Source organism: Notolepis coatsorum, assembly GCF_963971535.1.
Source record: "Notolepis coatsorum genome assembly, chromosome: 20".
Classification (NCBI taxonomy): Eukaryota; Metazoa; Chordata; class Actinopteri; order Aulopiformes; family Paralepididae; genus Notolepis; species Notolepis coatsorum.
This window is the reverse complement of record NC_140184.1, coordinates 11,195,376-11,210,586: the sequence shown is the minus strand read 5'-3', so window position 1 is coordinate 11,210,586 and position 15,211 is coordinate 11,195,376. Positions and strand designations below refer to the sequence as shown.

The 15,211-nt window shown below is 45.9% G+C and overlaps 2 protein-coding genes across 2 annotated transcripts in view; one reads left to right on the top strand and one right to left on the bottom strand.

Annotated features, from left to right (window-relative positions):
* The first annotated feature begins 256 nt into the window (after positions 1–256).
* On the top strand, positions 257–11,374 carry tollip (toll interacting protein). Its single transcript, XM_084337862.1, has 6 exons — positions 257–377; positions 1,213–1,362; positions 2,670–2,852; positions 5,148–5,300; positions 6,563–6,647; positions 8,177–11,374. Exons 1-6 carry the CDS (start codon positions 345–347, stop codon positions 8,464–8,466), a joined length of 894 nt encoding a protein of 297 aa, XP_084193988.1. The 5' UTR covers positions 257–344; the 3' UTR covers positions 8,467–11,374.
* Positions 11,375–14,726: 3,352 nt separating this feature from the next.
* Positions 14,727–15,211, bottom strand: part of LOC311247296 (mucin-5B-like) — a gene marked incomplete at both ends in the record, with an annotated part of 70,945 nt that continues 70,460 nt past the window's right edge. The window contains one exon of the mRNA XM_084337655.1: positions 14,727–14,934. Coding sequence (XP_084193781.1) covers positions 14,727–14,934 — 208 coding nt within the window. The remainder of the gene's footprint in view (positions 14,935–15,211) is intronic.

Genomic DNA, 15,211 nt, shown 5'->3' with positions numbered 1-15,211 from the left:
CCTACTGTATTGTACCCATTCTGCAATCTGTTAATAAAGTTTTCAATCAATCAATCAATCAATCAATCAATCAATCAATCAATCAATCAATCAATCAATCAATCAATCAATCAATCAATCAATCAACCAATCAAACGTTGGCCTTGCGGCTCTGCAGATATCCCCTACTCGAGCAGTCAGCTGATGCACGTGACGTCAGGCCGGTGGCGGAGCAGCTAACACACCATCGCTGCCTCCTTGCTTCCTTGACAGTGTTGTTTACATTCAGCTCAACTTGTTTGAACAGTTAGCCGATAAAGGCGTTTGTCATTAGTCACCGTCTGAATACCCCGTTCAAAGACGATATGGCCACTACCATTTCGACCCAACGTGGGCAGGTAATCGGACATATAATTAGCTGTGTGTGTGTTGATGACTGCACGGTATTCTGTGGCATACAATACTAGAGAACATTAGCCTGTGAGTCTGTCAGCTAAAGCTAACAAACCATATCCAACATCTGCAAGTCTGTGTTGGTCATATTGAACGAGTTTAGTCATAGATATAATACAACATCGAAATAGGAAAGGTTGTGTTGAGGGTTTAGCGTTGGCACATTTCGAAGATTTGTCGGCTAAAAAAAGCGACCAGGTTTATCTCGGTACGTAGCTAGTCTGCAGCTAGCCCAACAGCTGAGTGTTCCCTGCTGCAGCTACAGTAGCTCTAGCATGTCATGCTAATAGGCGGATTAGCTAGTAGCCAATGTTAGCTCATCAGTCCAGGCCAGGATTAGTAACTAGTAGTATGTATTGAGTATGTATTGAGCCGTACTGTATTGTACCCATTCTGCAATCTGTTAAATAAAGTTTTCATTCATTCATTCATTCATTCATTCATTAGTAGTAGTAGACTATGGACTCTGCTAGAAACAGACCTAGTACTTAATGTAATGCAGCAAACATGTTTCACATGTCATGTCATAAATGTATAGATGTAGCAGTACTGTCTACCTGTATGCCATGTATGTCATATATGCCCTGATGAATTGAAAATGGGGGACCCTGATGTAAACAAGACGAAAGTCTTCCTCTGGTCTGCATCCCCTTAACAATTGTGTGTATTGAGCCGTACTGTACTGTACCCATTCTGCAATATGTTAATAAAGTTTTCAATCAATCAATCAAACTGATTAGCCCATGTTTACTGACGTCTCAACGCCGTGCACGCCTTCAGGTCTACATCGGGGAGCTCCCGCAGGACTTCCTGCGCATCGCTCCCACCCAGCAGCAGCAGCAGGTGCAGATGGACGCGCACGCGGCCCAGCAGCTCCAGTATGGAGGCTCCATCGGCACTGTGGGGCGTCTCAGCATCACCGTGGTACAGGTAAACACGACTCCCTGTCACTGTTAGATGTCAGTATAGGCCTCACGTGGTACAGGTAAACACGACTCCCTGTCACTGTTAGATGATGTCAGTATAGGCCTCACGTGGTACAGGTAAACACGACTCCCTGTCACTGTTAGATGTCAGTATAGGCCTCACGTGGTACAGGTAAACACGACTCCATGTCACTGTTAGATGTCAGTATAGGCCTCACGTGGTACAGGTAAACACGACTCCCTGTCACTGTTGGATGTCAGTATAGGCCTCACGTGGTACAGGTAAACACGACTCCCTGTCACTGTTGGATGTCAGTATAGGCCTCACGTGGTACAGGTAAACACGACTCCCTGTCACTGTTGGATGTCAGTATAGGCCTCACGTGGTACAGGTAAACACGACTCCCTGTCACTGTTAGATGTCAGTATAGGCCTCACGTGGTACAGGTAAACACGACTCCCTGTCGCTGTTAGATGTCAGTATAGGCCTCACGTGGTACAGGTAAACACGACTCCCTGTCGCTGTTAGATGTCAGTATAGGCCTCACGTGGTACAGGTAAACACGACTCCCTGTCGCTGTTAGATGTCAGTATAGGCCTCACGTGGTACAGGTAAACACGACTCCCTGTCACTGTTAGATGTCAGTAGGCCTCACGTGGTACAGGTAAACACGACTCCCTGTCACTGTTAGATGTCAGTATAGGCCTCACGTGGTACAGGTAAACACGACTCCCTGTCACTGTTAGATGTCAGTATAGGCATCACGTGGTACAGGTAAACACGACTCCATGTCACTGTTAGATGTCAGTATAGGCCTCACGTGGTACAGGTAAACACGACTCCCTGTCACTGTTAGATGTCAGTATAGGCCTCACGTGGTACAGGTAAACACGACTCCCTGTCACTGTTAGATGTCAGTATAGGCCTCACGTTGTACAGGTAAACACGACTCCATGTCACTGTTAGATGTCAGTATAGGCCTCACGTGGTACAGCTAAACACGACTCCCTGTCACTGTTAGATGTCAGTATAGGCCTCAGCATCCTTACAGTACAGAGAGAAGAACACACTACTCGATTGATCGTGAGGTTCTGGCCGCGGAGCAATAGAAGTGTTCACACTTAGCCTTAGTGTATTGTGTATTGTATTCCTTCTTAGCAGCTGGGCTACATGACTCTAATCAGCACAGTTATTAATGCTGACCACATCCTGGTTGCAATTCAACACCGCTTTTGCGTCCTATCAATATTTTACTGGTCGCTGCATTTCTATCTTCTTTCATCTCTGTTTCTCTGTCTCGCTCCAACCAGGCCAAGCTGGCTAAGAACTACGGCATGACCCGCATGGATCCGTACTGCAGGGTCCGACTGGGCTACGCGGTCTACGAGACACCGACCGCTCACAACGGAGCCAAGAACCCGCGCTGGAACAAAGTCATCCAGTGCACCGTTCCTCCAGGGGTGGACTCCTTCTACCTGGAGATTTTTGACGAGGTGAGGGGGAGGATACCATGACGGGACATGGAGGAGGGCAGGGTGTGTAGATATAGTAGGTAGGGGATGTGTAAGGGCTTGTGTCCATAGCGGACGTTTTATGAGTTGTCAGCTCCTTTCTGTCATTCATTTCTATGCTGGAGACGCGACAGGCGCGCTCCTCTTCCCAGTGCCGCGCCTCGCGTTTATGAGCTCTCGGCTGCAGCGTTTTTGGGCGGAGCGCTCTCGGCGCATAAAGTTCAAACTAGTTCAACTTTTGGAAAGGAGCGCGCTCATCAAGGTAATCAACATCGAGGAAGGGGCGGAGCCGTGGCAGTCGCGAGACCCAGGAAAACGCTCAGAGCTTTTATTTATTTTTTTTTCAAAGCGGTCCGCCTAACAGGGCAGGGTGTGTAGATATAGTAGGTAGGGGATGTGGAGTGGAACAGGGCAGGGTGGTAGGTACTAGGTAGGGGATGTGGAACAGGGCAGGGTGTATAGTATGGTAGGTACTAGGTAGGGGATGTGGAACAGGGCAGGGTGTGTAGTATGGTACTAGGTAGGGGGTGAGGAGTGGAACAGGGCAGGGTGTGTAGTATGGTACTGTAGGTACTAGGTAGGGGATGTAGAACAGGGCAGGGTGTATAGTAGGTACTAGGTAGGGGATGTGGAACAGTGCAGGGTGTGTAGTATGGTACTGTAGGTACTAGGTAGGGGGTGAGGAGTGGAACAGGGCAGGGTGTGTAGTATAGTACTGTAGGTACTAGGTAGGGGATGTGGAACAGTGCAGGGTGTGTAGTATAGTACTGTAGGTACTAGGTAGGGGATGTGGAACAGTGCAGGGTGTGTAGTATGGTACTGTAGGTACTAGGTAGGGGATGTGGAACAGGGCAGGGTGTGTAGTATGGTACTGTAGGTACTAGGTAGGGGATGTGGAACAGGGCAGGGTGTGTAGTATGGTACTGTAGGTACTAGGTAGGGGATGTGGAACAGGGCAGGGTGTGTAGTATGGTACTGTAGGTACTAGGTAGGGGATGTGGAACAGGGCAGGGTGTATAGTATAGTAGGTAGGGGGTGAGGAGTGGAACAGGGCAGGGTGTGTAGTATAGTAGGTAGGGGGTGAGGAGTGGAACAGGGCAGGGTGTATAGTATAGTAGGTAGGGGGTGAGGAGTGGAACAGGGCAGGGTGTGTGTATACATTTGTGTCGACCAACTGGTCACAGCTAAAAAGAGTTGCTGGTGAGAATCTTTTTTTCAGGACGGGCTGCTTTTGTATATAAGAATTTGTTCTTAATTGCTTGCCTGGATAAATAAAGGTTAAATAAAATTTTTATTATTTTGAGTTCCTTTTCTCCACAAACACCCCCCTCCCCCCTCCCCTTATCTCTCTCTCTTAACATCTTTAAGTCCACATTTTGGTGTAATCATATACAAATTCAAGAGCCACGCATAACACGTTAGAAATCAAGGCAATGTGACATCAGGCTGCAAACTGGATAAGTGGATACGGACCACTAGCCTAGCTGCTGGCCCGAAACACCTCTCCCCCGGAGTTTTAAGCTATAGGCTAGTGGTCCGTATCCACGCCATTCATTTGTTCTAAGCTAGCTTGCAGCCCTATGGCTTTCTACTGAATGCACAGAGAGGACATTGGTATCTTATCTTCTTGTCTGACTCTGGAGAAGACGTTAGGCGTGTTCCTATTGTTGCATCTCTTTGGTGGGGGGGGGGGGGGGGGGGGGGGGTTCTATGCTTTGGTGTGTCCGTTTCATACAGGGTACATGTTTGTGTATGAAGGTATATTTCACTTTCATCAGGGCTTGACAGTATCTTTTTATTATTAACAGATATTTTACTTGTCCGAAAGATAAACTTGTCCGAAATGTATAATGTGTAAAATAAATAAAACCGACAAGAGATTTGGACAATTATTATGATTTAATAACTTAAACACAGTGTGTGTGCATTTGTTGATATTTTCGCGGGTCTCTACTCGACTACTAAGCGAGCACTCAGAAGACGCTCACCGTTTGTCCAGGACAAGTAATATTGACGTACAGAGATTGATGAGAGTTTCCAGTGTGACACTGTGAGACAGGCACTTTCTGATCAGATGGAATAACGTTACTATTCGTTTGGGGAATATATATATATATATATATATATATTTATTTTTTCACATGTCCGGTCGGACAAGTTAAATTGTATTATGCTTGTCCGACCATTTCTTTTTACTTGTCCCGTACAATAGGACAAGCCTTAATGTCAAGCCCTGCTTTCATGCATGTGATGTTTTTTGTGTCTGTGTAATGGCAGAGAGCGTTCTCCATGGACGACAGGATAGCGTGGACACACGTCACCATCCCTGAAGGGCTGAGGCAGGGCAGTGTGGTGGACGAGTGGTACACCCTCAGTGGCAGGCAGGGGGACGACAAGGAGGGTATGATCAACCTGGTGATGTCCTTCGCTGTGAGTACACACACACACACACACACACACAGAGCAGGGACCCACCAATTGTACCCTTCCTACTGACGCGTCTTATAAAACTTGTAAGTCGCTTTGGATAAAAGCGTTGGCTAAATGACTAAATGTAATGTAAAATGTAATTCCACTTTTGATCTGTTAACACTAGTACTTTTACATACCCGATGTTATCCTGGTATCATCAGCCCGGTATCCAATACCAGTACTGGTAGCAGTGTATCCTTAACACTTTGAGTGCCAGCCACGAGAAATCTCGTTATTTCATGCCATGCGTTGAGTGCCAATGACGAGAAATCTCGTTATTTAATCGTTATTGCTTTTATTAGCGATATCCATTCATTTTTCATCAATCTAGCCTCACGTTATCATTGGGACTGTCTATGAGCTCGAACAGGGAAAATACCGCCCGTTTTCGTTTCCCGGATGGTAATGCACCCATTGGATTGGACTCAATTGAAATGCATGGGGGGGGGTATCAGGAATTGGAATAATCTTTTTGCAGAACATCTGATGTGAGGTAAGGAATCTATGTTACCAGTCTTGGGGTAATCAGATGTTTTTTTCACATATTTCGCAACGTGTCCCATATGTGTGTATGTGCGTGTATGACGTTAGCGCTGACCAGGTCATAGATAATCGATTTTTCAGCCCGCTTCTCTAGCGTGCATAAGTACACATATACTATCGATAATCTAGCGTTTATTTGAAAATTATTCATAAATTGGCCGAAAAATTACAACGTGTTTTGTGTATTCCACTAAAGAGCTATTATCACGGAATCCTTTTTTTTCTAGTAATTTCCAAAAACGTCCGTTTTTCAAAACGGTATAAAATGGAAATGTACCAATGAAAAAAACAATCCGTTTCGTACATGTTGACTGCAAGCAAGTCATTAATAAGCGACGGGCGTATTAGACACATAGCCATAACATAGAATATAGAAATAGCTTCGCGAAAATCATGAAATATCGGAAAATCTGTCCAAAAAGGCTGGCATTAAATAGTGATAAATAGTGCGCCCCCTGCTGGCACTCAATGTGTTAATACATAGATATAAGTGACCTCGTCCTAGCCGTCTCTGACATGGTACAAACCGACTTGGATGTCTTTGTCACTCTTCACCTCATTTCGGCTTTATTTTTGCTGTAGCTGTTTAGAAATGTTATTGTATAGTAGACACAATAACTCTATTATAGTAAAGTCTAGTTCTCTCTCTCCCTTCTTTCTCTGTGTCTCTCTGCCAGTCCGTGCCAGCAGGGATGATGTCACAGCCCGTTGTGCTCATGCCCTCCATCTACCAGCAAGGTGTGGGATATGTGCCCATTGCAGGTCAGAGGAAGCACATTGTATCTACACCCAGCCACATTCAAATAGTATTCACATGTTATCCTTTGTGTTTGTTTTAACTTGCTTGGAGTATTAAATGGGTGGGGTTTAACTGCATCAAGACAAACCAGCCCCCTAACTCCTTTACTATCACCACACCCCAAAACTCCTTTACTGTCACCACGCCCCCAAAACTCCTTTACTGTCACCACGCCCCCAAAACTCCTTTACTGTCACCACACCCCCTAACTTCTTTACTGTCACCACACCCCCTAACTCCTTTACTGTCACCACGCCCCCTAACTCCTTTACTATCACCACGCCCCCAAAACTCCTTTACTGTCACCACGCCCCCTAACTCCTTTACTATCACCACACCCCAAAACTCCTTTACTATCACCACGCCCCCAAAACTCCTTTACTGTCACCACGCCCCCTAACTCCTTTACTATCACCACACCCCAAAACTCCTTTACTGTCACCACGCCCCCAAAACTCCTTTACTGTCACCACGCCCCCAAAACTCCTTTACTGTCACCACGCCCCCAAAACTCCTTTACTGTCACCACGCCCAACTCCTTTACTATCACCACGCCCCCTAACTCCTTTACTATCACCACGCCCCCTAACTCCTTTACTGTCACCACGCCCCCAAAACTCCTTTACTATCACCACGCCCCCTAACTCCTTTACTATCACCACGCCCCCTAACTCCTTTACTATCACCACGCCCCCTAACTCCTTTACTATCACCACGCCCAACTCCTTTACTATCACCACGCCCAACTCCTTTACTATCACCATGCCCCCTAACTCCTTTACTATCACCACGCCCCCTAACTCCTTTACTGTCACCACGCCCAACTCCTTTACTATCACCACGCCCCCTAACTCCTTTACTATCACCACGCCCCCTAACTCCTTTACTGTCACCACGCCCCCAAAACTCCTTTACTATCACCACGCCCCCTAACTCCTTTACTATCACCACGCCCCCTAACTCCTTTACTATCACCACGCCCCCTAACTCCTTTACTATCACCACGCCCCCTAACTTCTTTACTATCACCACACCCCCTAACTCCTTTACTGTCACCACACCCCCTAACTCCTTTACTGTCACCACACCCCCTAACTTCTTTACTATCACCACGCCCCCTAACTCCTTTACTATCACCACACCCCCTAACTTCTTTACTATCACCACACCCCCTAACTCCTTTACTATCACCACGCCCCCCTAACTCCTTTACTGTCACCACGCCCCCTAACTCCTTTACTGTCACCACACCCCCTAACTCCTTTACTATCACCACGCCCCCTAACTCCTTTACTATCACCACGCCCCCTAACTCCTTTACTATCACCACGCCCCCTAACTCCTTTACTGTCACCACGCCCCCTAACTCCTTTACTATCACCACGCCCCCTAACTCCTTTACTATCACCACGTCCCCTAACTCCTTTACTATAACTCCTTTACTGTCACCATGTCATCTAACTCCTTTCCATCCTTGCCGTGCCTTTCCCAGGAGTGCCTGCGGTGTACAACCAGGGGGGCATGGTTCCAGGCATGGTCCCGGGCATGGTCCAGGGCATGGTCCCGGGCATGGTCCCAGGCATGGTGCCCATGGGGATGCCGGCTCCCGTACCGGCGGTGCAGGCGGTCCAGGGGCCGGTGTGCGGCGAGGAAGACCTGAAGGCGCTGCAGGACATGTTCCCTAACCTGGACAGAGAGGTGGTGCGTACGGTGCTGGAGGCCCAGCAAGGGGACAAGGACGCTGCCATCAACTCCCTGCTGCAGATGGCAGAGGAGCTCTAACTGCAGGGGCATGAACTGGACATGATGACCACACACACACACACACATGCACGCACTTAAGCACACACTCAAATGAAAACAGAAACATAAGACACATGCGTCTGCATAAACACACAGCCCACCCCCACTCCGCTCCTCTCTCTGGCTGCTTGCTCTCAGTTGTCTGTCACTCACAGCACAACCACACACACACACACACACACACACACACACGCACACGCACACACACACTGCAGTCTCATCTGGGCTCTCCTCACACACTGAAACCCTCACTGTTGTCGCACACCGAGGACTCCTGTATCTTTTAGATTCCTTCTCCACCCGGCCAGTAAAGGAAAGCCTAGGCTGTCCCTGTTGATGATGACCTAGAGGTCCAGCTCTGTTCCACATTCCACCACCTCGCACACAGGGCTTGTTTTCAGAAGTGGACCTGGTTTCTCTAAATTGCTTCAACACTAGGGGTGGGAATCACCAGTTTCATCACGATACGATATCGATTCTTTGGACAATGATACGATATTTGCAGATATCACAAAGTCTGCCACGCTATACGATACGATTCAGGTGCCTGCGATCGATATGAGACGATATCGTAATGCTCATTTAACACAATCGGTAACATTTAGATCACCTCAAAAAAGGCAACGAAAATATCATTTGAATATTTTCTTTTGCTCTTCCAGACATTTAAATGAAAAACAAACGTATTGTTTTTAATACAAGTAGACCGCCTGTTCACTGTAACGTGCCACGTTTTGATATATAGATTAGATGCATTGGACATGTTGCGGGGGGGAAAAAAGCAGGGACTTATTTCGGGCCGCAAAATGCGACCAAACACTGTAGGCGCACTATGGAGCTGTAACGTCTACATACACGGGGGCCGTTGTTGCTTGGGGCGGAAATGAGACTTGCCACGGGATTTTCAAAATAAGAGTATCGATATGAACCAATCTTTTTACGGTGCATCGGTCCTATTGGATCGTTGATAATTAGATCGATGTGTATAGTCCCACCCCTATTCAACACTGGCCAGAGTTGATTGCAGAGTAGAGTAAACGACAAGGCTTGACTTCACCCTACTACACTACAGTCGACGTTGGCCGCTACGAGTGAAACGGTTAAGATTTATCGTAGATGCGTTTTCTTTTTCTTGAGCCATAATGGAGGGTTCAGTTTGGGTTCAGCGTCACACCAGAGCCATAATGGAGGGTTCAGTTTGGGTTCAGCTTCACACCAGAGCCATAATGGAGGGTTCAGTTTGGGTTCAGCGTCACACCAGAGCCTCCCATAGACAGTCCTGGGTTCTGCAGTGATGCAATGTCATCCGCATATACGTAAAACATTACAAGGAGCACATGTACAGTACCTTTGGGATTGGAATCAACACTGCTAGACATTTTCAATTGTTTCTACAGACTATGGTCTGTAATATCATTCCTGTGCTCTTAATGTTTTCAATTTTCTTAAATTTTTTGGAAATAATGTCACTGTAGAACGCTGCGTTCTGCTGCGATGTAAATCTTTCTACGGACGTTTGAGACCTTCACATCTCCTTTTCAGAACTCCAGTTGTTGAAATGCACCTCAAGTGACTAGTCTGTGTCCATATTATTATTATTATTATTATTATTATTATTATTATTATGATCAGATCTCAAGGTTGGAATTACAGTTGTAAGATTTCCTCCCATCTCAGTATGTGTTGTGAGCGAACTATATTCAGTGTAGCCTTAGGATGCTTGAGGCTCTGAAGTAGGCATTCGAAGACCGGTTGATTTTGTTGTGAATGATGAATTGAGAGTCGTCGTCTCATATTCTGTGTGTGTGTGTGTGTGTGTCGACCTGCTAAACCTCTGTGTTTGTTATATAGCTGTATAAATATAGTTCCATATATTCAGAAGTCGATAAATTATTGCGAAGGTGTGAGATATACGTAGGTTTGCGGAGCTTGGGAAGAGACACGGTTGAAGTTGAATGATTTGTGGCGTAGGCGAATCGCCTCGCAGCCAATAGGGGTTGAGCAGCAGCGACCTCCTCTCTCATTCCCCGCCCCTCTTGATGCCACTTTGCTCTAAAGTGTTAATCTGTACCTTTTCTCTTTTTTTTTGTGTGCACGTTTCTGACCAAAAAATGCCCTTGTAAAGTTTTGATACCACTAGTTTACTAACCGTATGAATGAGCTTGGGATATAAAGATTTGTCATGAAGTGCTGTCCCACCACCACCTAGTGAGATCAAGTGAATGCTGTGTAGTGGTCCGCTCAGAGTGGAACTCCCTGCTGTTGACGTGAGGAGACATAGCTTAAGACCGATCAAAAGAAATTAAATTGGTTTTACTGAGTGGCTAAACTCCTGACGATATCATTCATATTATGTTCTTGACTCATCCCTCGGCGGAAGCCCCGCCCCCCCTGTCCATATCTCCCCTGCTGGAACACATCACTTAAAGGAACACGCCAACTTTTTGGGAAATTAGCTTATTTACCATCTACCCTGAAGTTAGACAAGCAGATACCCTTTTCTTCTCTGTGCATGCATTAGGCTTAGGGAACAGCCGCACCATTAGCCTAGCTTAGCGTCATTCACTGGAAGTAGGTGTGCCAGTGTAGCCTGTCGTTTTTTGAAAAACAGGGCCTTTGAGGTGATGAAATCACTGCGCCCAGGCAGCAGTGGTTCGGCAAAATATATCTGCTTAGAAAACTAAAATGTCTAATTATTTAATAATTTTCTCCACGTGGTAAATACACAGGTCACAACATGTTTACAGGAAAGTTTTGGAGTTGTATTTGGAGTGTTTGGAGTCTGTTGGGAACTAGGCTACACTGGCACACCTACTTCCAGTGAATGACGCTAGGCTAATGGTGCGGCTGTTCTCTAAGCCTAATGCATGCCCAGAGAAGAAAAGGGTATCTGCTTGTCTAACTCCAGGGTAGATGGCAAATAAGCGAATTTCCCCAAAAAGTTGGCGTGTTCCTTTAAGTAGAGAGGTGCACGCTGTGACACGCAAAATGACCCTCTGAAATGTCTATATTATACTCCATAATTATGATATGGCCCAAACGTCTAACCAACCAGAGGTGTTCTGTTCACCTTCTCTCCCGATTGAGCTTCGTAAGAAAGACCTGCTGGAGACTTAGGTATTGAATGTTACCGTCCGCCAAAGGTTTGATTTTAATGTGGATTTTCTTTAATTTGATATCTGTATCCGCTTAATCTGCAAATATGTGGTATATTTTTCCAAGGAAAGATCCTGTGCTCTTTATGGTGTAATTATCTGAATATAAACTGTAGCTCATTGAGATTATTTGATGTCAGGGCCATGTTGTGTTACAAGTGTCATATTGTATGTATAGATCATTGTGTAATTTAAATGACTTAATTGCTGTATTATATGACCACATTTGATTTACACTTTGTCAGGTGTTAAATGATTTTCAATCCCCGCTACTACTAACCACGTTGTCTTCTATGCCACATCACAGGCTGAGATAGTTAGATGATAATGTCCAGGAAGTTGATCTTGCCTGGGGGGGGAGTCTTAGGGGAGTTGAAGCTAAATGATCTTCTCAATAACAAACTCTTTCGATTATTGGACTGTGATCATGACACCGCCTGTACATCTGGACTTAACTTCATCGGCTCCTCCTCGCAGAGTAATGGTGCATCCTGTCGGAAGGCCTTTGGCTCCACACAGACAAAAAGCACTTTGATGGGAACTGGAGCTTACTTTTTTGCTCATCGATAAATATCACATTGTCATCGAACTTTCCCTGAAACAAGCTATAGCTAGCTCGAGATCCCTGGTGTGTATCAGCTTTGAATGTAAAGATGATCTTTGGTGATGAGCTTCGGTATGTTTTGCAATATGATTTCTGCTCTCGTTTCCTTTTTGTTAATGAGAAATTGTGGATGATAAAAAAAAAAAACAAGAAAGCATTTCCGTCTCAACCGGGCCTCTGTGTTCAGAACCACAACCCTCCTGTGTTCCCAGTATAGCGGGGATCCCCTCTGTGTTCCCAGTATAGCGGGGATCCTCTCTGTGTTCCCAGTATAGCGGGGATCCTCTCTGTGTTCCCAGTATAGCGGGGATCCCCTCTGTGTTCCCAGTATAGCGGGGATCCCCTCTGTGTTCCCAGTATAGCGGGGATCCCCTCTGTGTTCCCAGTATAGCGGGGATCCCCTCTGTGTTCCCAGTATAGCGGGGATCCTCTCTGTGTTCCCAGTATAGCGGGGATCCCCTCTGTGTTCCCAGTATAGCGGGGATCCCCTCTGTGTTCCCGGTATAGCGGGGATCCCCTCCTGTGTTCCCAGTATAGCGGGGATCCCCTCTGTGTTCCCAGTATAGCGGGGATCCCCTCTGTGTTCCCAGTATAGCGGGGATCCCCTCTGTGTTCCCAGTATAGCGGGGATCCCCTCTGTGTTCCCAGTATAGCGGGGATCCCCTCTGTGTTCCCAGTATAGCGGGGATCCCCTCTGTGTTCCCAGTATAGCGGGGATCCCCTCTGTGTTCCCAGTATAGCGGGGATCCCCTCTGTGTTCCCAGTATAGCGGGGATCCCCTCTGTGTTCCCAGTATATCGGGGATCCCAGTATGGCTATGGAGACCAATAATAATGTACAACGGTATCTTTGTTGCAAAAGTTCTTTAAATTTTTATTTATTAACAAAGCAACTACTAAGACATTCTAAACTGCAGTACATTGATACTACAATAACATACATAGAATAAAGTGCTGCCTAATTCTAGAATATATGCTGGGTTATAAATAATGCCACGTTGGAAAGTACATCCGTTCTTCATGGCATCGGCCACGGTTCAGTTGAACCCTTTTTTTTCTTTTTTGTGGAGGAGATCTTCAGTTTTGCAGGATTTTTGGAGAAAGCATGGCACTTGAGACAAAACACTATATCCTATATCATTTTATATGAATTCCTATTGTTTCTTTGTTTACATACATTGTTTACAGCTTGTTATATTACGTTTTATTTTGTTTTCTTTTTTTGTGGCCATCTTGGTCTATATAACTTATTGTCAATGTCAAGTATACTATTATATACTTATTGTTTGTGTCTTGTAAGCCCATATGGGCTGGGCATACACCCAGTGTATGTAAGACACGAAAATTAAAACATCAAATCAAACAACACTACAGAAGGTTAACCCTTTCGCTACCACACTAGTGCACTGCAACCTTGCCCAGGCCCGACGGGGCCCGGCCCGGCCCGGCGGGTTCGGGCTGGGTAGGGCTTTTTTTTTAATAAATAATTCGGGCTCGGCCGGGCCCGGGCACCGCAGTTTTTAATTTTTTTTCTTTTTTTATTGCGTTTTTTTTTCTTTTTTCATATAACTAGGGTTATATGATAACCTTCGTTTTAAGATTCGCTTTCTCTTTTGCGCCAGAGAAACATTTGGATGTAATTACTGCAGCGCGCAGGGAGAACTCAGGGGACAAGTTCAACTCGATTGGTTGTGTTGGAATATAGCCAGTTGGCGAACGTTTTAATTTGTTCTTGGGATGTATGTAGCCGGTTTTGTTAACGGTGTTCAACGCGTTGCTGATGTGTGGTGAGTGATGTTTACTATTTGCTGGGTCGCGACTCGCTACCTGTTTTGTTGTGATTTTCATTACGTTGCTCTGCTCGAAATCTGATTTCTGTTTTCTGTTTGTTTGTTTGACTGAGTAGGCTATTGTGTGTCGTGTGTGTGTGTGTGTGTGTGTGTCAAAGAAGATTCTATAGCCTTCAATACGCTTTACGAGGCTGATGTGTGAGTCAGTCTATATAAGCGAGCACTGGGAGAGACGGCATTGCGAAACAGGCTATGTAAATGCTTCTTAGTTTTGTTTATTTATTACGTTCATATAAAACCGTGTTTCGAATATTTAAAACAAATACAAAAAAATTTATATTTTAATATTAATAATAATAATAATAATTTTTTTCGGGTTTTCATGCGGGCTAGGGCTTAAAATATTATTTACAGTCGGGCTTATTTTCGGGCAGGGCCTGAAGTTCACGGGCTCGGGCAGGGCTCGGGCTTTATTTCAAGGCCCTTGCAGACCACTATACCACACTACAAACCATTAACCGTCTGTAGTGTGGTAGTGAAAGGGTTAACATTCTGTAGTGTGGTTGTGAAAGGGTTAACCCTTTGTCGTGTGGGGCAGTGAAAGGGTTAACCTTCTGTATTGTGTTAGTGAAGGGGTTAACCCCGTTGGTGGTAGTGGCGGTGAAAGGGTTCAAAGCGGTGCCTGTAGTCCTCAGCGTCTCCTGTGGCTCTGCCTGGCCGGTGAGGCCTCTTCTCTGACGATTCCACACTTTGCCGCTCGGCAGGCGCAGGTCTCCACGGTGGTGTAAAGGTGCCGGATCCTTCTGCCGTCGGCGCAGGTTAGCTCCGCCTCCTTCTGGCTGGTCTTCACCTCCTGGCAACATTCACACTTGTGCATCATCAAGTTGGCTGCCGAGTAACTGCTCACACACACAGATGGGGGGGGGGGGGGGGGGGTCTTGGGTTAGACTTCTTGTAAAAGAAGATCACTTTAAATGTGTCTTTTCGTATATCCCTCCTAGTTACACACACAGTATATCCCTCCTAGTTACACACAGTATATCCCTCCTAGTTACACACACACACACACACACACACACACACACACACAGAGTATATCCCTCCTAGTTACACACACACACACAAAGTATATCCCTCCTAGTTACACACACAGTATAGCCCTCCTAGTTACACATA